The sequence below is a fragment of the Saccopteryx bilineata genome, chromosome 1 (assembly GCF_036850765.1).
Source record: "Saccopteryx bilineata isolate mSacBil1 chromosome 1, mSacBil1_pri_phased_curated, whole genome shotgun sequence".
Lineage (NCBI taxonomy): Eukaryota > Metazoa > Chordata > Mammalia > Chiroptera > Emballonuridae > Saccopteryx > Saccopteryx bilineata.
Genome location: NC_089490.1, coordinates 326431551 through 326454451, shown reverse-complemented (window position 1 = coordinate 326454451; position 22901 = coordinate 326431551). Strand labels below are relative to the sequence as shown.

Genomic DNA, 22901 nt, shown 5'->3' with positions numbered 1-22901 from the left:
CAGGAATTTGCTAGACAGACCCTTTCCCTGAAGCATAACAAAGCACACGCCAGCTGAAGGAGCTATCCTCCCTTCCCTGCCAGCAGCTATTGTCTAAAGGACCTCTTTCTCCAGTTTCTCTTTCATGCGTGTGTGGGCCTCACCTAAACAAGTACCATGAGAACTGTCTCAGCACCAGCTGAAAAAGGCAGATTGTATCTTTAGGGCTTACTCGGATCCCTTTTTGGTCTGTCCTTCCACTGGAACAGCCTTGCTCCCCTGTGGCAGTGCATGCTCCTCCCTCGCCCTGTCTGTCCCTCCCTGCCCGCCCCTCCCTGCCTGCCTCGCCCTGCCTCTGGGATTCTCCAGCCTTCACTCAGTGGCTCTGGAGTGCTTCTTTCAGTTAAAAGTGTTGTCTTAGGCTATCAGCTCTCTGCTTTTTCAAAGGGAAAATGCTAATAGATTAATGGATTATATTTTGCAAATACCATACTTGCATTCTTGGAAATAGTGCCTCAAACTGAAAATGCCTGAGAAATGTCCCTTAAAGAGGTTTAGGTTTATGGACCTTTTGGTACCACTATGAACAGCATGTACGTAGTGGTTTCTTTATGAATAAAACTTTCAATTTTTAAAAAAATACTCTTCTAATAATTTTTTTTCCAAGTGAGAAGAGAGATTATGAGACAGAGACTCCCGCATTCATCCCAACTGGGATCCACCTAGCAGCCCCATCTGGGCCGATGTTTGAATCAACCGAGCCACTGGCTGCAGGAAGCAAAGAGAAAGGGAGAGGGAGGAGAGGCAGATGGTTGCTTCTCCTTTGTTCCCTGACCCGGGATCAAACCCAGGACATCTATATGCCATGCCTACACTCTATCCACTGAGCCACCAGCCAGGACCCTATAATAATTTGTAACATGACTGAAGTACCTTATTTTTCGCTCCATAAGACACACTTTTTTCCCCCAAAAACTGGAGGGGAAAATTCCCGTGCATCTTTGTTGGAAGATAAAATATATTATGCTCACTTTGTTAAAGATGGCACTGCCCACATGGAAGCCCGTTGCCCAGGTGATTGCTTGGGATGGGTGTGATTATATTAATGTGTGTTGGAGGAGGGCTTTTGCACCAAAAGGTTTTAAAAGGGAGAGAGATCAGGTTGTTCTGGAAGAAGAGGGATTACATTCTAGGAGGAGCCCATGCTGTAGGAGAGCAGAGAAAGGCCATGTGGAGGAGAGGAGAAGCAGCCAAGATGGAGGAGTGCTGAAGGAGAAGCCAGTTTGTGCAGAGAGAAGGAAGAAGATGGGAAACAGAGGTGAATAAGGCTGGTGAGCTAGAAACCTTTGATTCTAGGAAACTCAGATAAGTCAGTAGCTTTGTGAGCACTGAGTGAGTGGGTTGGGAGCCTAGTGTGTGTTTTTACTTGCTCGCCGGGTGCAAGCTAGGATTAAAGATGATGACCTACCAGTTCTTGGCTCCATTGTTTCATTACCATCTGTCTGAATCTAACGCGAACCTGCTTGGGCCAGGCGGCTGTGATGGTGGCCATGGCTACTGGCTTTACAGTCTTACGGAGCAAAAAATGCGGTATTTTATTAAATATTTTAACACACCATTTGGTTCAGATTTTTTTTCTTATTTTCCTCCTTAAAACCCTAGGTGTGTCTTATGGTCAAGGTGCGTCTAATGGAGCAAAAAATACGGTAACTTTTGAAAGTCCTTTGTATTTTTCAACCTTTTTTATTTTAAGACAAATGGAGTTTGTAAACCGTAAAATACCATAACACCTTCTTTGTTCACTCTTCCCCTTCTGATCAAGGTACTGCATCTTCCTATCCATGGAAATTGAAATAATTGGTATGAATCTGCAAGTAATTATTTTGAAACTGCTTAGTGTTTCGTAATTATGGTGGCTTACAAATTTAGCTAATTTAGCTCTTCTGTACAGTTCTCAAATGAGCCTTACTTGATTTTGAAAAGCTCACACTAGTACAGTGAATTTCAGACTTGCACCAAAGGACTAACTAAAAAACAAAAAAACTTCCATCTATTGCAAATTATTACTTTGGTAAAATATAAAAATGAATTACTCGAAATATTAAAAATTTTAAATATACAAAATAAAATATTTTTATTATAAAAGACATAAAATGGCTATCAAAAATAAAAATTTCTGAATGCTTTTCTACTTCCATGATTACCTTGTCATGAACCAGTAACAGGACCACACTTTGAGTAGAACTTATGAGAATACATGCACAGATACTACCACCTGTTCCTTTAAGCTTCATCTGAGTGGAGTAACTAAAAACCAATAAGCCACATTTTACCTGATATTTTAAGTCACTGATTAGTGAGTAGCTGTTACCCACCTAAAGAAGAGTAGAAATGAAAGCAAATGTATGGTAAATGGCAGCTCAGTTGCTGTGCCTCGTAACATTTTCCTGCTTAATGTTTCAACCTGAATTACCTGGAGCAGGAAGGATGCACTTTGGAATTTGGGAGACAGGTGGGAGGAAACCAATCAGTTCCTCACCAAGTATTTAACAGGTTGGCAAGAGAGCTGTGTTGGAATGTTGGCTCTACCACTGTTTAGCTGTGTGGGCTTGGCAATGTTACCTTCTCTGCACCTGTTTTCTTATATATAAAATGTAGACAAGGATGTGTCTGCTAATCTCAAGGGTAGTTCAAAGGTTTAAGTGTGGTTGGGAAAGGTTAAATTCTAAAGTGCTGTGCAGCTATAAAGCATTAAGCAACAGTTAATCTAAGAATCAAGTCAGTCAGAAGTGGGAAAAAGTTAAGATGCCAGCCTTATTTTTATTTATCATTAGGAGAAAGGATTTCAGAATATCCTGTTTTTTTTCAGATCTACTGATGGTAATACAGTGAATGTATTTGTGGGTTGAAGATACTAGTCTTTTCAAGTTCATTATTGTGGGTAAAACAGCTCTGTTAGGCTTGCTCTCTGGTTTACGGGATGCAGGTACTTTGCTTGATTAGTGCATGAGCATGTGGCAGCACCACGTGTGGATAGTCTATGTGAGGGTGTGGGTGCTTGCGCTCAGGGAAGATTGCAGACGGCAGACTTGGATTTCTGCCTGCCCCTGTGAGGAGTCATTTTTGCTGTTTGTTCACTTGCTGCCATGAGAAGAGGTTTTCTCCTGCCTGTTTGCTTGTCCACCATTGCAAGATTTTATTAAACGGTAATGACCCAGTGCTTTCTGGCTCCACAGTTCCTCTACTGCAGGGGTCCCCAAACTTTTTACACAGGGGGCCAGTTCACTGTCCCTCAGACGGTTGGAGGGCCGGACTATAAAAAAAACTGAACAAATCCCTATGCACACTGCACAAATCTTATTTTAAAGTAAAAAAACAAAATGGGAACAAATACAATATTTAAAATAAAGAACAAGTAAATTTAAATCAACAAACTGACCAGTATTTCAATGGGAACTATGCTCCTCTCACTGACCACCAATGAAAGAGGTGCCCCTTCCGGAAGTGCGGCGAGGGCCGGATAAATGAACTGAGGGGGCCGCATGCGGCCCGCGGGCCGTAGTTTGGGGACCCCTGCTCTACCGTCTGCCCAAATCCAATGTAGACCTGCCTGGCCTCGGCCACCGGCATTACAGTAATCAAAACCATGCTCTCTGGTGACCCTCTCTCCATACTCTCTGCCTGGTCTTTAAATTTGTTCTCTTTCACTTCCTTTACCCTTGTTCTTCATTGATACCTTACAGACTTGCGCTAATGTAAAGTTTCTTTGAATCTCACTTTAGGATGGAAACTATTTTCCAAGTCTTACTGATGTAATAGGCAATTTTCAGCTAAGACACCCTATCTTATTAACTTAGCACTATAAAGCAAAGGTTATATAAAGTCAGTGACCAGAGCTTAGACTTGGTTCTAAAGTTTGCTTTTCCCTATTTGCAAGTCCACTTCTAGGAATGTATCCTACAGACATTCCTATTTCACGAAGCACAGATTCACAAAGATCATTGTGTAAGGATTATCAAGGAGGTCTTTAAAACTGAAAAATTGAGTCCAAAGGAAATGCCCTTTATTAAGAGAATGACTAAATAAATTAGAGTAGAGGAGCCCCAAATGCAGCACTTATTTTTCCTTCTGTAAAAGTTGAGCTCAAGGGGCTAAGGACTGTTTCTACTCCCAATATTCTGACTTCCCTTGCTTAGGAACCAGGAAGACTTTCATGTTATACTGTATTCATGTCCCTAGTTACTAACTGTAAAACACTTGTAGAACCGACCATATTTGACTTGAAACTTAATAGATAAGGGAGAAGTTTGAGGTATAAAAGTAACATACAACCTGAAAAAATGTCTGCTGATTTAGTGGGTATACCAAGGAGATGAGGCCTGTGGCAGAATCTGCTCTTGCCATCAAATCTGTTCATGGCTTCTCTTAACTTTCTTTACAGTTACTCCCAATTCAAGCCCCTTAGCACCAAAGAGGCAGCAACAGAGATCTATGAACTGTGTTTGGTCTTTAAAAAAGCATAATGGAAATCATTTTTACCCTGTAAAATTTCACCATCAGAATTCTTTGCCAGAACCCCGTCAAATCAAAGTGATACCCCTGATTATCTTACATTGACCAGAAATTCTAATTGGCACTTATGTATTATTGAATAAAAACAAAACTGAATAATGTAATAAGTTCACTTTGTTTAGCAAGAAAAAATCCTTTCGCCTGACCTGTGGTGGCACAGTGGATAAAGCGTTAACCTGGAAATGCTGAGGTCGCCGGTTCGAAACCCTGGGCTCACCTGGTCAAGGCACATATGGGAGTTGATGCTTCCAGCTCCTCCCCCCTTCTCTCTCTCTGTCTCTCCTCTCTCTCTCTCTCTCTCTCTCTCTCTTTCTCTCTCTCTCTGTGTCTCTCCCTCTCCTCTCTAAAATGAATAAATAAATAAAAATTAAAATAATAATAATAATAAATCCTTTCAATTCCTGCGGTACCTGAGGAAATAAAACTTCTAGCATTTTTAGGAACAGAAGGGCCTGAACCACCTCTGGTCTGTGGCATCGAAGGAATTTAACCTACCTGTGTGTATACTTTATAAAAATCAAATCTATAGCTAAAACTTCAGACTCACCCTACATTAGCAATGTTCATTCTCCTTTCCCAAGATGTTCAGTCTGATAACTTTACATATAGCCCATCAATATTGTAAGACATTGACTGAATTCCCTGGTAGAGGAAGGGACCCATAGAAGATAAGAATTTAACACATTGGTTAATAAAAGGAAACCATCTTGGTTGAAGCAACAAGTCTGATGTAGTCAATTGCCCAAGATATTTATTTTTGTATATATCACTTGAAATAAAATCTAATTTTTCCATGAACAAACTATTGTCCTATATCCATGCTGTGGGTTGCATTGTGTGAGCAATAAGAATGATGTTTAGGAATAGGTAGAGACACAAAATAATGCCCATGAAACATCAAAGGAAAACGAGGAAGTTGTAGGTAATATATGTAATAGAATCCCATTTACCTAGCAAGAAAGCAGATTAAATATATGTATACTGTGTGTGTGTATATAGACAGAAGTATGTCTAAAAGTATACATACCAGATTTAACTATTGTTCCCTTGGGGTAAGATTGAAGGAGGGAGATCTTTCACTTTTTACTTTATATATAGGCTTCAGTATCATTTTAATTTTAAAGAAGGTTTTATCATTTTTGTAATTAAATCAAACTGAAAACACGCACCTCATTTTTAAAAGGTAGTGTTGATAATGAATTCAGCAACCTTGTTCTCAAGGACAGGAAAAGATGAGAGCTGGGACGGGTTTGGGTGTGCAGAAAGGTGCACACACTGGCAACTCACCATTCTCGTGGGCAGACGTGCCAACAACCACAGGGATGTGCTCTGTTGTCAGTAAACAAGAGATGTGTCTAATGTTTCCCTGGAAACTGGGCAAGAAGAAGAAGACTAGGCTGGATATGTAAGAGCTAATGACAAAATGAGGGTTTCCAGAGTTGTCACGGAGACGGCATTTAAGTCAGCCTGAGGGTTTTACTCCATCATATTTGGTTGCTTGGTCTTGGTTACATCTCCCAGTGTCCTATTCTGCCACTTCTGCACCAATGTTAACAATTACCTAGCCCTTGTGACTGGCATCCTTACTCAGGGCTTGTCTGCATTCCTGCACTGAACAAGATACCCTGCTATCCTTTCTTATCTCTTAACTGCCTTTGCTCCTCGCCTTTGTGTGGGAGGATTTCAAATCAGAGTGAGCATGATGTACTGTGAGGTATTACCATCTCACGTGGGCTTCCAAGGACACAGGTTTTCTGTTTCAACTCTCCTTGCACACCCAGAACAACCATGACATGAAAAAGAATAATAATACAGTTAATCCATGAACAGCACAGGACTTAGGGGTGCCGACCTGCTGCACAGTTGCAAATTCGAGTATAACTACGGTTGACCCTTCATATACATGGATTCCCAACTGTGGATTGAAAATACAGTTGACCCTTGAACATCACAAGTTTGAACTGCACAGGGCCACTTACACACAGATTTTAAACCCGTGTCTTCAAGAATCAACTGTAGCCCTGGCCTGTTGGCTCAGTGGTAGAGCGTCAGCCTGGCGTGCAGGAGTCCTGGGTTCGATTCTGGCCAGGGCACACTGGAGAAGCACCCATCTGCTTCTCCACCCCTCCCCCTCTCCTTCCTCTCTGTCTCTTTCTTCCCCTTCTGCAGCCAAGGCTCCATTGGAGCAAAGTTGGCCCGGGCGCTGAGGATGGCTCTGTGGCCTCTGCCTCAGGCGCTAGAGTGGCTCTGGATGCAAGAGTGATGCCCCAGATGGGCAGAGCATCGCCCCCTGGTGGGCATGCCGGGTGGATCCTGGTCGGGCACATGTGGGAGTCTGTTTGACCACCTCCCCATTTCCAACTTCAGAAAAATATATACAAAAAAATAAATAAAAAAGAATTAACTGTTTGGTACTAAAAAAAGAACCAGACCCACTTTTGCTAAGCCCACCAACTACAGTTTCAGCCTTTCCTGGGAGTGGACTTTTAAACGAATCAGTCTGAAATTTCCTGACCATCACTAGTGAGATAATATGCCTGATAAAGCCCTGCCTTCCCCTAGGAGAGGTAACCTTGCCTGAAATAATCCACTCTTGCCTTGCCCGCTCTTTTTGCCAATATAAACCCTCCATTTGCACAACCCCTCTGAGTGCCCTTCCCGTTGCTACATGGGATGCTGCCTGATTCATGAATTGCTTGATAAAGCCTCTCAGATCTTCAAATTTACTTGGGTGGATTCGTTCTTGAACAGTAACTTTTTGGTTTCTTAGATCACAGTCTCTTGAGAGGACATTCTGTTGACAAAGCATGTATGTTCTGTCGAGTGTCTTATGCACCGTTGGAGGGGGTGGTACACTCGCCACATCCCTGCCTCAGCCCTTACCAAAGGCAGAAAGGACTCTACGGTATCTACAATTCATATTTTGGAAGCAAAAACTTCAAACTTGTCATCTGGCTACAATAGAGGGGAGAATGGTGGTGATAATAAAGTGTTGTTTTTCTGAGTTGCTAAAGAATGTTTATTGTTAGAGCCAATGTGATTCATCCTATTGTCATTTTAAAACTGTGCCAGACCCATGATGTGGCTGAGGGTTTTCTGCCTGCAGCTGAGGGAACCCGGCTGGGTTCAGACTTCTCCACACAGTAGGGGCACACGTAAAAGGGCCAGGGCTTTATTTTCAGGTTTTATTTCATTCTTGAAAACAATTTTCACAGTTTGAAACATAACTTATAACTTAACATTTGCAGTGCATAACCTCTATGATATTTTCCTTTCCCTTCTGAAAAATAAAAATCTCAGACTCTAGAATCAAAAACTTTTCACGGTAACATTCAGGATGGAGCGAGCTTTCAAAGTGCAAAACAAAGGCATGGAAAGCAGAAGGTATAAACTTTCGTGAAATATTTGGGGAGCAATTTCATTTATATCTGGGTTTGCCCATGGAGGCCTCTCACTGGGTATTCATTTTCCATGTCTCCTTTTATTATGAAGTCTCCACTCCTGCCTTCCAACAGGCTGAGAGGTAGAGTTCTGAAAAGCAGGTAGTAAAAGAGGACACAGATTCCAGCAACTACCAGAGCCAAAGTAGTTTCCTGCTGATGGACATTGTGTGTGAAGGAGACAGGAGGAAGCAGGTTGTCCTGTACCCCCTTTCTCTCCGGGTCTCCTCACCCTGCTTTTTCAGGGTGGTGGAGACCGCTATGAGGAACCCGTCCTGACATAGGCATGGCTCCTCTGCTCCCTGGGAAAGGGAACAGGCGTGCCTGTTTACGTGTGTGTGTGTACAGCAGGTAGCTGGAGGGGAGAACTTCTGTGTCAGGAGCTAGAGCTATGAATCAGTTGTGCAAACCAATTCCTGTCTTGCCTTCTGAGTCAGGTTGTGCCTTCTGAACCCTCCCCTAGATCCCTGATCACTCCTGTCTGACTCTCCAAAAGCTCTCTTCCTGCAACCCTGCATTCATTCTTCCCGGAAAGACCACATACTAACTTCTCAGGCAATTCCTTATTCCACCACATGTGAAAAAATGCGGGTGAAATGGTGGGGGGGAGAGAAGGGAATGATCTAGCTCTCCTCTGCTGCGTGGGTGAATTTGCAGGAGGGGGTTGGGGACACAGCTAAAAACAGCTTCTGCCAATAACTGGGCTTTGTGGTAGCTTTGGTTTGCAACTATGAATACTGGAGAAAGGAAAGATCACAGAAAATAAGTGCAGGCCACCTTTAGAGCTTCCCAACTGGAAGTTGGGACAAAGAACCTCTCAGGTAACCTTGCTAACGAACACCTGAGAGAATAAGGACAAAGGACAGAGGATCCAGTCCCCTCCCCCATTTCACCTGGAGGCCAACACCCCGGGTCATTTTATCAGTGTACTCAGTGCAGCACAGATTGCCACCAGATCACGGAAGAACCCTCTGCTTGTTTGACATTGTTGGAGAGCTCTGTGCCCACTGTGGCTTCCCTCGCTAATCTGACTGAGGCAGGCGAGCACCAGGCGGACCTTTGCCTGTCTGGGAGAGAGCAAGGGCCTGACCTGAGACATGAAGACTTAGGGGGCCAGATTCGAAGCCTGAGCTGAGGGACTTTCCAGTTGTCCCACCCGTGACGCAGGCCCCGCTTGCGCACGGCTTGGCAGGCAGCCCTCTGGGGGCCGGCTGCTGCCGCCACTGTGCCCAAACTGTCTTCCTCACACTGGCCTAAGTTGGGGGCCACAGGAGGGAAAATTCAATCATGTTGGACTAAGAGAGGAAGAGAAAGGTAATTTTCTCCCCAGTTTTTGTTATCAATGCTGGTCCTTCAAGAACTAACCTCTTTTCTCTAGAGTTCCAGGCTGGAGGGGTCTGGCCCTTCCCTTCTCTGAGCAGCTCACTGAAGCGCAGCAGCACCGCTCCGTCTCCTCCCACCTCTGTCTTCACCAGCAGGTTGTCTAAAAACCTCCTGTTTTCTCACAACAGCCTCCATAGCAGAGGGCTACAGGGCAGGAGCAGAGCAGGCAGGCGCACAAACAGCTTGTTCCAACGCTGGCTGCACACCCGATCTGGAGCATTCTGGCCTCTGATACGGGGATGCCTCCAGCGGCCACCCCCTGGGCCAAGCCAAGCCCAAGCGAAGCGTGGGAGCAAGCGGCCGCCACCTGCACAGCACCGCGGGTGATGGGTTAGCACGGCTCTGACGCCACAGCCATGCAAAACACTCTTCTCCTTGAACTTTGTGCAAGTATGAGAACTGACTTTGTCCAATCCTCAGTCAACTGTGTCCACATCCGGCAGTCCGTCAGGAATGGACGTCAGTGGCAGGACAACAGGAGGCTCTTAGGGTGGATTGTTTGCTCCTTTCGTTGGAAAATAACGTTTTTCCTCTTGAGGTAGGAATGTAATTGGGCTCAGTCTTGGCTAACACTCAACATCTTGGAGTTCAATCTCCTCGGTTGCACTTTCTGCAAAGCAAAAGACAAGTCATTGAGTTGTAAATCAGTCGTGAGGTGGTTTTTTGGTGAGAACAAGATAACATGGGCCAACTCCGGCCACAAAAGCCTGAATTGGTTATCACAAGGCCCAGAGAATTACCTTTGAGCTTGTGTCTTCTCTTCCTCTGGAATTTATATGTGCACTTATTGCAAACCCACATGAGACTAATTAACACTGCAGCCACAGCAGCAAGAAAAGCAAGGAAGACAGCGACAAAGTGGAGGTCTTCATAGAGGATCTCTGTGGATGGGGCAGGGGAAGACATGTTTTTTAATGTCATGAAGTTGGCCTCCCACACACTTGCAGTCAGAGGGCACCAGGGTCCCCGGAGTCGTCTTACCCGACACGTGTAGCACAATGGTGCCAAACTGATGGCTTCCCAGGTGCTCTGTCACTGTGATGACATAGTAGCCAGAGTCTCTCACGCCCACACTGAAGAGCTGGATGGAGCCGTTGTCAAAGGTGCAGACTCTGTCCTTGTGGCTTTGGGAGATGTTGGCCTGAGTCCCTGGCTTCCACTCCACAATCTTCTGCATGCCCCAGTTGGACGAATACCTCCATTCAATGGTGGGGATGCCGTGGCAGGAGTATTCCACCGAGAGCAGGATGTCTTCCTCCACCGTGGCGTTGATGGCGGACTGGGGAATGTACAGTGACACGCCCTGACCTGCAGGATGAAGTGCTACATATGGGGCGACTTAATGAATCTACAGTGGTGTGAACTTCTATGATTCATTGATTTATTCAGCACATATTTATTCAGTCCCTATTATATGCCAAGTTGTCTTCTAGGTTCCGGCGCTAATGCTGCAATGGTGACTGTCATAGACAGAATGTTTAGATCCCCCCCCCCAGGTTTTTATATTGAAACACTAACCCCCCACATAGTTGTATTTGGAGTTGGGACCTTGAAGGAAGTAATTAAGGTTAAATGAGGCCATAGGGGTATGGTCCTGATCCCATAGAATTAAGGTCTTTGTAAGAGGTGACACCAGAGAGCTCAGGCTCTCTCCAGCGCACAGGTGGAGGAAATTTTGACCATGTGAAAACACAGTAAGAAGGCAGTTGTTTACATGCGAGGAAGAGGGCTCTCACCAGAAGCCGTACCCTGCCAGCACCTTTATGTGGGTCTTTCCAGCCTCCAGAATGTGAGAAAATAACTTTCTGCTGCTTAAGCCCCTTGGTCTGTGGTACAGTAATTTGTAAGGCAGCCTGAGCTGACAGTGAACACGACACAAGGTTACCATTTACTGTTCCCTGGAGCTTTAGTTCTACAAGGGAGACACACGAGGACTAAATGAACTAACAAGGTCATCTCAGATATTGACTAGTGCTTTAAAGATAATAAAACAGGGCACCAATGACAATGGGGATGCAAGCGATACACACCATTAGATAGAATGGTCATGGAGGTTCTCAATGAGCAAACGACTTGAAATAAGACCTAAAGGACAGGGCGGAGGAGGAGCAGCCAGGTAAAGATGTAGGGGAAGCACATTTCAGGCGGAGAGAACAAGTCCAAAGACTGGGAGGTGAGCGTGAGCACCACTGGGTTTGAGGGACAGAAAGAAGGTCACTATGCTAGAATACAGTGAGCCACATGCAGAGTTTAGGAGACAAGGCTGCAGAGCTGGGCAGGACCCAAGTCATGAGGTCAGGCGTGAAGTTTTTCAGCCAAGGGTGAGGAGAGGCCATAGGAGAATTAAGTGGGAAGGTGATATTCTCCTTTAAGCTTAAGAATGGTTGCTGCAGAATACACTCTGGGAGTGAGGGGACAAGCAGGAAAGTGGGAAGAGCAGTCAGGTGGCTGCCTCAGGGGCCTGGATAAGAAATGGAGATGTAACCTTGAAGAGAATGAAGAGTGGTCAGATTTACATCATGCATTTGGGAGTAGGGAGGACATGCCGAGGAGCTAGTGTGGGAGTGGGTGAGGCAACAAGGCTGCAAGCCCGGATTTCTGCATGAAATGGGTAGGTTAATAGTAGGGTCACTGGCAAAGGTTACATGTATGTTGGTACACTATATTAGGTAGGTACCAGGCACAGGCCCTGTGCTGTCTTATATACCTCATCTTGTTAGTCTTATACAACCTAGTGAGATACTATCAAGAATTTATATATAAGAGCCCTGGCCAGATAGTGCAGTTGGTTGAAGCATCGTTCTGAAGTGCAGAGGTTGCCGGTTCAAATATTTTTTAAAAAAGAATATTTTTTAAATATTCTTTAAATATAAGAAACTAAATTAAATATAAGAAACTAAATATAAGAAACTAAAGAAATTAAAGAAATTAAATATTTTTTAAATATTTAATTTATATTTTTTAAATATAAGAAACCTCAGGCTCCATAGGACTCACTTGTCCAAGTTCACTGTGCAAGGCTGAGATTTACACATGGGCTGCTGACTCCAAAGCTCACATTTTTTATGCTCAAATCGAAGGTCAGTGGTTGGAGGTGGATGGCACAGAATGTGACAAATGCCCTGAGAGGAGTGGTCAGGGCTGGCTGGGGACCAGACAACGCACAGGGCAGGGTTCAAGCCTGGAGCCCACTCCTTGGTCTCCACCTCCACTTCCTGTGAAGCCCTCTCACTTTCTGGGTGCCCAGTTGCCCCCGGGCACCTGCTGTGTGGCTCCAGGTAACCACACGTGTTACTTTCCCAGGACTTCTATTGTCCCTTTGTCCCCAGCATATGCATTTGAGCCACTCCCTGAGACCTGGCTAGGTACCTGGATGAACCTGACAAATTCCATGCTGAAAAATCAGGAATGATGGCTTTCAAGAGTTATAGTTACCAAGTAACTATATGTGTTTTCTCCCTAACTCTGTATTTTAAAAAGTATTGCCTGACCTATGGTGGTGCAGTGGACAAAGTGTCCACCTGGAATGCTGAGGTCGCCTGCTTGAAACCCTGAACTTGCCTGGTCAAGGCACCTATGGGAGTTGATGCTTCCTGCTCCTCCCCCTTTCTCTCTCTCTCTCTCTCTCTCTCTCTCTCTCTCTCTCTAAAATGAATAAATAAATAAATAATTTTTAAAAAGTGTTAAATGCACAGAGAGGTTGAAGGACAAGTACAATTAATGTCTATATACCTTTTTCTAGATTCACCAATTATTAACATTTTGCCCCATTTGCTTTCTCATTCTTTCTCAGGAGAAAAACAGAGGTCACATTCCAGTCTAGCCCGTGGAGGTCAGGAATTATTTTTTGTTTGTTTCTGTGCCCCCGGTACCCAGCATAACACCTGACACAGCTATTGTTCAATAAATGTTTGCTGAGTAAATGAGTAAGTGAATGAACAAATATTTATAGAAGCAAGAAGGATGAACCATTCCTGATAGGACTGTTGCTGCCTGGGTAGTTTAAAAAATCAGGCACATCTAAAAGCTAACACTAAGTAAATAAATAAATAAATAAATAAATAAATAAATAAAAGCTAAGAAACATATAAGAAAGAACTACAGTCAAGGCTTTCTGTGCCAGTTATCAAACACTGCTCACAAAAATTAGGGGATATTTTATTGCTTCATATTCATTATGAAATACCCCTTAATTTTTGTGAGCAGTATATTATATACTTATTCTGTACTTTGCAATCCTTATCTCTTTTATTTATTTATGTGAGAGTCAGAACATGCCCACATAGCTGGGAAATGGCAATGGTGGGATTTGAATGCAATTCTCTCTGATGCAAAACCAGTGTTTTCCCCACTCTATTGGGTGACTATCATTTATCTACCTGTATTTTATGATTTCTCTGACCTCAAATATAAGCAGTTGGAATAGTGATTACTGTAAGATCTGGAGAACTGTATTTACAACTAGTGACAAATCGGCTTCATCACTTTTGTGGATTTTACATACATCCTATATTAACCATGATGATCAAGGGACACTACTGGCCCTTTCATAGCCTTAAAGACCTTCACTTGAGCCTTTCAATTACTTTGGCCCAAGACACAGCAAAACTGAAAAACAAACAAAAATAATAAGCCCAAGTTTCTCAGACGCTGATGTAAAAAAGAATATATTATAAATGCATCCACTTTAAAATGGAGCCTGAGCGGTGGCTAATGGTCCAGCGTAGTGCCAATGTCCTAAATGGCGTGCCAGTCTTTTTGAACAATAGAGTGAATGAATTCTGGTGAGTCAGCCAAGGCTGCTGGTCCTCTGGAGCAGAGGTCCCCAACACCCAGGCCGCAGACCGGTACCGGTACCGGTCCATGGGCTGTTTGGTACCAGTCTGCAGAAAAAAAATAAGTAACTTACATTACTTCTGTTTTATTTATATTTAAGTCTAAATGATGTTTTATTTTAAAAAAATGACCAGATTCCCTCTGTTACATCCATCTAAGACTCACTCTTGACGCTTGTCTCGGTCACGTGATAAATTTATCTGTCCCACCCTAACGGCCGGTCTGTGAAAATATTTTCTGACATTAAACCGGTCTGTGGCCCCAAAAAGGTTGGGAGCCTCTGGAGCAAGCGTGTTCTGGAAACCAACAGTGCCCTTCTCCATGTCCACAGACATGTTCCTCTACAGCCACTTTTTCTGACTGAGCTGTCTCTGCTCCTTAGGGGTTGAAAATCCCTGATGAAGTCACTTTTCCTTAGAGTTTGGTCATCCACGTTGGAATGAGATGGATGTGGGGACTTGGGGGTGGAGGGGTTAGAGAGAAAAATTGTCATCGCTCTACAATAACTATCATGAAAAATATAACAACACGTAAAGGACAGTAGTGGCAGCCTTTAGGAAAATGGAGCAGAGAAGAAAATAAACACATTTCCATAGTAAAAATAAACAAAATGAAACAAAATGGAGCCTGAGCTGCCATGCCAGAGGAGCTTAGGCCTCAAACCTCTGGAATGTTAAAATGGCAAAATAATTTGGACTGGGCCTAAAGCAACATTGTGCCCCAAAGAACAGTTTGCAAAGATAACAAGAAAGTAGATATTATGACTACTGGACTAGACTGAAAATGAAAAATATACTCCTTCGAATTAACATCATTATGTTAACTTATCTGCACCAATAGGAATGCCTTCCTTCTACTCATGTAACTGTTCCCCTCCCCCTTCTCACACCCCTTACCTTTGTCTCCTGATCAGAACACTGTTTGGATGTCTGCCTAAATCAGGGCTTCCCAGTACCTGTTCTTTTTTAATCTCAAATAAATGCTGGTTGCTTACACTGTGGGCTTTTATTTTTTTAGGTTAACACTGTTACAGCTATAAACTGAGCAACTAATTTGTGTTGGTTTCTGTATTTTTCTCTTGACCAGAAAAACCTCCTCCTAATCAGACAAACTAACCAGGAATTTAACTAGGTTTGGGGAACAGAGTTTCTCTTCCTGTCAGTCTACCACATATAATTAGAAATAAATGATCTACGGCAAAGGTGGGAAATTAACAGTTTCAAGAGTTTAAAGGAAAACTACTTGTCAACTGTTTAAAAAGTTGAATTAATGAGTAACCACCTCTATACCTCATGCTAACATCATTCTAGAACAAGTCTAAAATCATTCCAGAACAAGACCAGAGAAACTTAGTTACTAAACCAATATTCAGACCTAGTGCAAAAGTTCTACTCAAGAAAGCCAATTTAGCCTGACCAGGCACAGTGAATAGAGCATCATACTGGGACTTGGAGGATCCAGGATCGAAACCCTGAGGTCACCAGCTTGAGCACTGGGTTGCTGGCTTGAAGCCCAAGGTCTCTGGCTTGAGCCCAAGGTTGCTGACTTGAGCAAGAGTTCATTCTCTCGGCTGTAGCCCCCTGGTCAAGACATATATGAGAAAGCAATTAATGAACAGCTAAGGTGATGCAACAAAGGATTAATGCTTCTCATCTCTCTCCCTTCCCATCTGTCTGTACCTATCTGTCCTTCTCTCTGTCTCTGTAAAAAAAAAGTCAATTGAATAAATCAGAATCTATTTATAAAATGGATGCTAGGCAGCCATTAATAAGGATGAGCTTTGTGAGAACAAGGAAAGATGTCTATGGTATATTACTAAGTTAAAAAATGAAGTTATAGCCTGACCAGGCGGTGGCGCAGTGGATAGAGCGTCGGACTGGGATGCAGAGGACCCAGGTTTGAGACCCCGAACTCGCCAGCTTGAGCGTGGGCTCATCTGGTTTGAGCTAAAAGCTCACCAGCTTGAACCCAAGGTCACTGGCTCGAGCAAGGGGTTACTCAGCCTGCTGAAGGCCCCCGGTCAAGGCACATATGAGAAAGCAATCAATGAACAACTAAGGTGTTGCAACGTGCAATGAAAAACTAATGATTGATGCTTCTCATCTCTCTTCGTTCCTGTCTGTCTGTCCCTGTCTATCCCTCTCTCTGACTCTCTCTCTGTCTCTGTAAAAAAAAAAAAAAAAGGCGGTGGCACAGTGGATAGAGTGTCAGACTAGGATGTGGAGGACCAGGTTTGAGACCCCGAGGTCTCTAGCTTGAGCTCAGGCTCATCTGGTTTAAGCAAGGCTCACCAGATTGAGCCAAGGATCTCTGGCTCGAGCAAGGGATCACTCGGTCTGCTGTAGCCCCCTGGTCAAGGCACATATGAGAAAGCGAACAGTGAACAACTAAGGAGCCGCAACAAAAAAACTGATGTTTCTCATCTCTCTCCCTTCCTGTCTGTCTGTTCCTCTCTCTGATTCTCTCTGTCTCTGTCACAAAAAAAAGAAATAAAAAAAAATGAAGTTATACAAAAGTATAATATGATCTTACTTATGTTTGTGTAAATATGTGCTAATATGTAGGAAGTATGTTGAAGTAGCATATGCTAAACTGTTAACAGTAATTGCTTCTTAGAGATTAGATGGCAACAGAATTTTATAAGTTATACATTTATATAATTTTTCATTTTTCAGTTATTCATTGATTTAATTTTTTAAAATGTACAGTGTGTCTGTAAAGTCATGGTGCATTTTTGACTGGTCACAAGAAAGCAACAAAAGATGATAGAAATGTGAAATCTGCACCAAATAAAAGGAAAACCCTCCCAGTTTCTGTAGGATTATGTGGCAGCATGTACGCATGTGCAGATGATGATGTAACACCATGTATACAGTGGAGCAGCCCATGACCATGCTAGTTGAGATGTGGACGGTACAGAGGAAAGTTCAGTGTGTTCTGTGGCTCACTAAATTTGAATCCGTGACCAAAGTGCAACATGAATATCAGCTCATTTATAATGAATCACCACCACATAGGAATAACATTACTTGGTGGGATAAGCAGTTGAAGGAAACCAGCAGTTTGATGGAGAAACCCCGTTCTGGTAGGCCATCAGTCAGTGATGAGTCTGTAGAGGCTATACGGGATAGCTACCTAAGGAGCCCTAAAAAATCTGCATGAGATCACATCGAACTGCACTGACTAGGTATGAAACCGGGAGAGTTTTCCTTTTATTTGGTGCATATTTCACATTTCTATAGTCTTTTGTTGCTTTCCTGTGACCAGTCAAAACTGCACCATGACTTTACAGACACACTGTATGTAATAGCCATTGGTAATCTGTGAGGGTTTTTTAATAGCTGTCTCAGACCTCTGGAGTTTGTCTCGCTAATTGTAGGCTGCTAGTGACCAGATAGTTTGTGATGACATGATTCATCTCTATTACTGTTACACAGGACTGACTGGCATGACAAGTAACTGGATTGAGCAAAAAAAGGTATGTACACGAGAAAAGATACTAATAGGTCATTTCAAAGAGAGCTTATGGGACCCAAACCAGGAGCTCTTAACGCTGTGACCTAAGATTGACGTTCTCCACAGGATGTAATAGACACTCAGTAGTGCTATTGTTTCCCTGAGGAGAATACATTTAGCTCTTCTTATCATCGATGAGTAGATGACTGGTTAGTGGAGGAAGAAGGAAGGGAGAAGGAAGAAAGAAGGAAGAAAAAGAAAGAAGAAAGAAGGGGAAGGAAGAGAAGGAGGAGAAGGAGGAGGAAGAAGGAGAAAGAAAAGAAAAGAAGAAGGAGGAGGAGAAGGAGAAAGGGGGAAGGGGAGGAGGAGAAGAAGGAGGAAGAGGGAAGGAGGAGGAGGAGGAGGAGGAAGAGGGGAGGAGAAGAAGGAGGAGAAGAAGGAGAAGGAGGGGAGGAGGAGGAGAAGGAGAAAGGGGGAGGGGGAGGAGGAGAAGAAGGAGGAAGAAGGGAGGAGGAGAAGAAGGAGAAGGAGAAGGAGGAGGAGAGGGAGGAGGAGAAGAAGGAGGAAGAGGGGAGGAGGAGGAGGAGGAGGAAGAGGGGAGGAGGAGAAAAAGGAGAAGGAGGGGAGGAGGAGGATGAAGGAGAAAGAAAAGAAGAAGGAGGAGAAGGAGGAGAAAGGGGGAGGGGGAGGAGGAGAAGGAGGAGGAGGAGGAGGAGGAAAAAAGAAGAAATATGCTGTAGGAATTTAACTCTTCTTCATCAATTAGCCTCGGGTAAAATTGGTTTCATCATAACATTGTTTTGCTTAAAGTCTCAGTTTCCAAGAAGCTATCAAAGATGTTAAATGAGAATTTGTATTCAGAATGGTTCCTTATCCTTTTTCTTACAAATAAATTATGAAGGTAGTGCTTTGCTGCTTTAAAAAACATATTTTTTAAGTCCTGACTAGATAGCTTAGTTTGTTTGAGCTTCATTCCAATATACCAAGGTTGAGGGTTCAAGCCTGCTCAGGGCACATACAAGAATCAACTAATGAACACATGAATGGGTGGAAGAACAAATCCATGATTCTCTCTCTCTCTCCCTTCCTCTCTTTTTAATCAATAAATTTAAAAACAACCCTACTATTTAAGAAGGATATATTTCCTGAAATCGCAACAAAGGTCAATACTGTTCAGAACACAATTCTAGTGCACAGGAATATCAACTAATGGTGAGACACATTGCTGATGTGGTATCTGAGTTTAAGGAGTCCTGGGGGAGACCCTTTCTTCAGGACATTTTTACCCACTTTTCTGGAAAGCTATGTATCCAGCCGGTGACAATCAGATGCACCTGAGAACCAGGAAAGCAGTATCATCCTCATTGTCATCGTCACCCTCATCAAGCCTGTAAGCAGCTATATACTAAGAGTCAGAACCCTCAGGTCCAGGAGTTGGAAAACTGCCGAAGTGGGTGGTGGATCTCCTTCCACAGGATGATTCCCAGTGGCGGTGAGCTGTGGAGGAGACACCTGATGGGGTGGGCTCCCCAGTGGTGCAAGCCTGGTACCTCCTCGCCATGAGACTGGGGGGGGGTGTCTTCCACTTTAAGATGAGGACTAGCAAATCTCGGGCAGGGGGAGGCTGTGAGGATGAGATGACACATGAGGAAGGCCCAGCAGGACACAGTACTTACTGCTGGTCCAGGAGCTACAGCCCCCACCACCTGCCCATCTCACATCAGCTCTGTGTCATTGGCCTCAGGGTGACCAAGCTGGTTTGCCTGGCACTGAGGGTTTTCCCAGAATGTGGGAGTGTTGTTGCCAAAACTGGAGAGTCATAGGTAAACCAGGACCATTGGCCAGCCTACCTGAGACTCAAAGAAATATTGACGAGCAAAGAGTAAACTCTAAGTATATAACAGCTGATTTCTAAGGTGCCCAAGGGTCTAATCAGGGGTGGGTGCAGGACAACCAGCTCCACATAAGCTGAGGGTGGACGAAAGCCATTCCTCCCTTAACCCTCTGGCTCCAAACATATCTCATGTGGGTCAGCACTCCCACCGGTCACTGCCCCTAGCCTGCGCTCACACTTCCTCCACAGCAGGGCACTGGCTTGAGGTGCTGGCCTGCTGAATATTATTATCCCCACTTTAGAGGACCAAATTCAGGCTTGCAGAAGTTGGGGAAGAAGGGAGATACTCATGTAAGCTGAGGCTGAAAAAATAAGATTTTAAAAGCACAGTCCCCACTGAGAGAACAGTGAACCCATCCGGGGAGCCATGGTGGGTCCTCTGGTTTGGGACCTGGTGACTAAGCTGTGCAGGTGTCTGTAGCGTGAGGACTCTGTGACAGGTTTGGATTACCCAAAGGTGTTATCCCCCAGGCAGGGAGGACACAGGATGGTGTTCGAATAGAGGAACTGCAGGATCCAGTGAGGCTCCCAGGAGGGCGATCTGGCAGCAGAATGGATTATCTTACCATTTACACATATCCCCTGCACTGCCTGGGCCTACCACATGCGCTTGTCCTAAGCACCTTCAGGAGAAACCCTGGCTGGGGCCCAAACAGTTGGGAACAGCTGGGTGTGGCCCTACCTGGGTGAACTGGGGAGTCGATAGGGAGCAGCAGGAAGTGCACATGTGCCCAGTAGACCAGGAGATTGGTGCTGGGAGAACTAATTTCCAATCCATCTCAGCAGCCCCAGCACCCAGCACAGGGCCTGGCACTTTGCAGATGCTCACAATATACTCATAAATCCTTGGGGGACATTTGGTTCACACCAAAAGGATCTTGGTATTAGATCCTCCTTGGGGGACATTTGGTCCACATCAAAAGGACCTTGGTATTAGATCCTGTACCAAGAGGTCCATGGAGACATTTGGTCTGTAGTTAATATAAATATAAATCCTGCTTTTCTGTGAAATCTGAACCCCAACCCATCTATCTAACCTCATGTGCTGTGACCAGCTAGGCTACCGAGAAGAGAAGGGTTATTATTGGAGCAATAGAACACAAAGTATTTTGTATAAATCCTATAAGTAGAAATAAATATTATGGGTCCTTTGAATCCAAGGATATTTTCTTTCTAAGTGTGAGCATTTTTTTATATTTTATTTATTCATTTTAGAGAGGGGAGAAAGAGAGGGAGACAGAAAGAGAAGGGGGGAGGAGCAGGAAGCATCAACTCCTATATGTGCCTTGACCAGGCAAGCCCAGGGTTTTGAAATAGTGACCTCAGTGTTCCAGGTTGATGCTTTATCCACTGTGCCACCACAGGTCAGGCCTAAGTGTGGACATTTTTAATAGGATCAAATGTTTGATAATTGTATGGATGAATGAATGAATGAATGTCCTGCTGCTTATTTGAAGAGATCAGGAAGGGAGGATCTATGCTGAGCTGAAAGAGGAATGGGTCTGGCTGGGTGTGTGTGTGGGGGTACTGGCAAAACCCCTTTCTAGCCCCAAGCCTGCTGAGAGTTAAATAGCTAGCAGGGGAATTGGCACAGTTTCACACAATTAAAATACCCATGTCCCTACCTCACTTTTGCTGTTAAGACAAGTGAGCTTGGAATTCTGAAAATACAGCTGTGTGTAGAAGGCCAACACAACCCCAAATAATGGCTTTTGGGTTTAGACACCATGAATAGTGTTGATGATGAACAGCTGCATGTAATTTACAGGGTACCTATCCTTCCTGTTAGCTTATGTATTAATCCCCTGCCATGCCTGATTACTCAGACACCTAAGCTCAGCTTATCTCTGAGGTAGCTCCTCTATGATCCTGATGTTTAATGGCCTTGGGAAGCCACGCAGATGTCAGCCAAACCCAAACAAGATGGATAGATGCAGGTATAGATAGAGGCTGACAAACTGCTCCCCTCATTGGGTTCCTGTATTTGTACCCCAACCAGAAAAATCACCCCAAAATAGCAATAGCTACCATTTCCATTGGTAAAGCCTGTTAGGTACTACATGTCATACACAATTATCACAGTCCAGTGAAACCCAGTCTGGGAAACTTGAATGACTTGGCCACTATCAGACTGGTAAAGATGAAGGGGTTTGATAACATTATGTGGTCAGGAATTTGCAGAAGTTGTACCCAAACATTTCTGTGGGGATTGTAAATGGGTGTAACCTGCTCGGAGGGCAATATGATAACATCTATAGAATTATTCAAATAGTACATACCTCTTGACCTAGAATTCCACTTGTAGGAACTTATCTTATTACTAATAAAGGCACACAGATGCAAAGACATAAGTGTAAACATTGTCACTGAAGCATGGTAGTGTGAATTGTAGTAGCAAAAGACTGGAGATAGCCTATGTGTTCACTGGTAGAGGAAAACTGTTTCTTATTCTAATCCCACCACTTATGACACTACCTACCTGCAATCGCCACAGACCCCACAGGTTAAGGTCTCTGTATCACAAGACCACCCTCCACTTTGGAAGCCAATCACAAGTCCAGGCCTCTGGTACTTATGACCAAATGGCTGCACATCAGGGGTTCCCATGCCTTCTCCTTAGGTTTGATAATTTGCTAGAACAGCTCACAGAACTCAGGAAAGCTCTTTACTTACATGACCAGTTTCCTATAAAGGATACAAGTCAAAAACAGTCAAATGGAAGAGATGCCTAGGGCAAGGTACGTGGGAAGGGGCATTCCATGCCCTCTGTGGGCACTTTGCCCCTCCCTGGACCTTGATGTGTTCACCAACTCAGAAGCTCTCTAACTCCTTCAGTTTGGGGTTTTTTTTTGGGGGGGGGAGGGGGAGTTGTATGGGGGAAGTTTCCATTACAAAGGCATGATTGAATGAAATCATTGGCCATTGGTAATTAACTCAATTTCCCTAACTCGTTCGTGATTAACTCTCCCTTCAGGGCCCTGGAGGTCAGGGGGGTGAAGCAGAAAGTTCCAACCCTCTAGTCACGTGGTCAGTTCCTCTGCCAACCAGCCCTCACCTTCTGAGAGTTCCCTCAATAACAAAGAGCACACTCATCACTCTGGTGATTCCAAGGCTTTTAAAAGCTTTGTGTCAGGAACTGGGCACGCAGACCAAATATAACAAAAGATGTTCCTAGCACTCAGGAAATTACTAGGGTTTGAGGAGCTCTGTCTGAAGAACCAGGATTAGAGACCATCTATTATTATGTCATAACCAGTTAAAGAAATGATCACTATTCATACTTCGAATTATCAATGTTCATATTTTAGTATACTACAGAGACACTAAGAAATGAAGTAGGT

At 44.0% G+C, this 22901-nt stretch overlaps 1 protein-coding gene and 1 non-coding gene across 2 annotated transcripts in view; one reads left to right on the top strand and one right to left on the bottom strand.

Annotated features, from left to right (window-relative positions):
- Positions 1–7663: 7663 nt before the first annotated feature.
- The window catches only part of VSTM5 (V-set and transmembrane domain containing 5), a 28570-nt gene continuing 13332 nt past the window's right edge, over positions 7664–22901 (bottom strand). Inside the window, exons 2-4 of the mRNA XM_066253681.1 lie at positions 10356–10682; positions 10115–10255; positions 7664–9984 (exon numbers count right to left, since the gene is read on the bottom strand). Coding sequence (XP_066109778.1) covers positions 9941–9984; positions 10115–10255; positions 10356–10682 — 512 coding nt within the window. The 3' untranslated portion in view covers positions 7664–9940. The remainder of the gene's footprint in view (positions 9985–10114; positions 10256–10355; positions 10683–22901) is intronic.
- On the top strand, positions 17715–17842 carry LOC136321207 (small nucleolar RNA SNORA25). Its single transcript, XR_010728486.1, has one exon. It is a non-coding gene; the product is annotated as a small nucleolar RNA SNORA25 (small nucleolar RNA).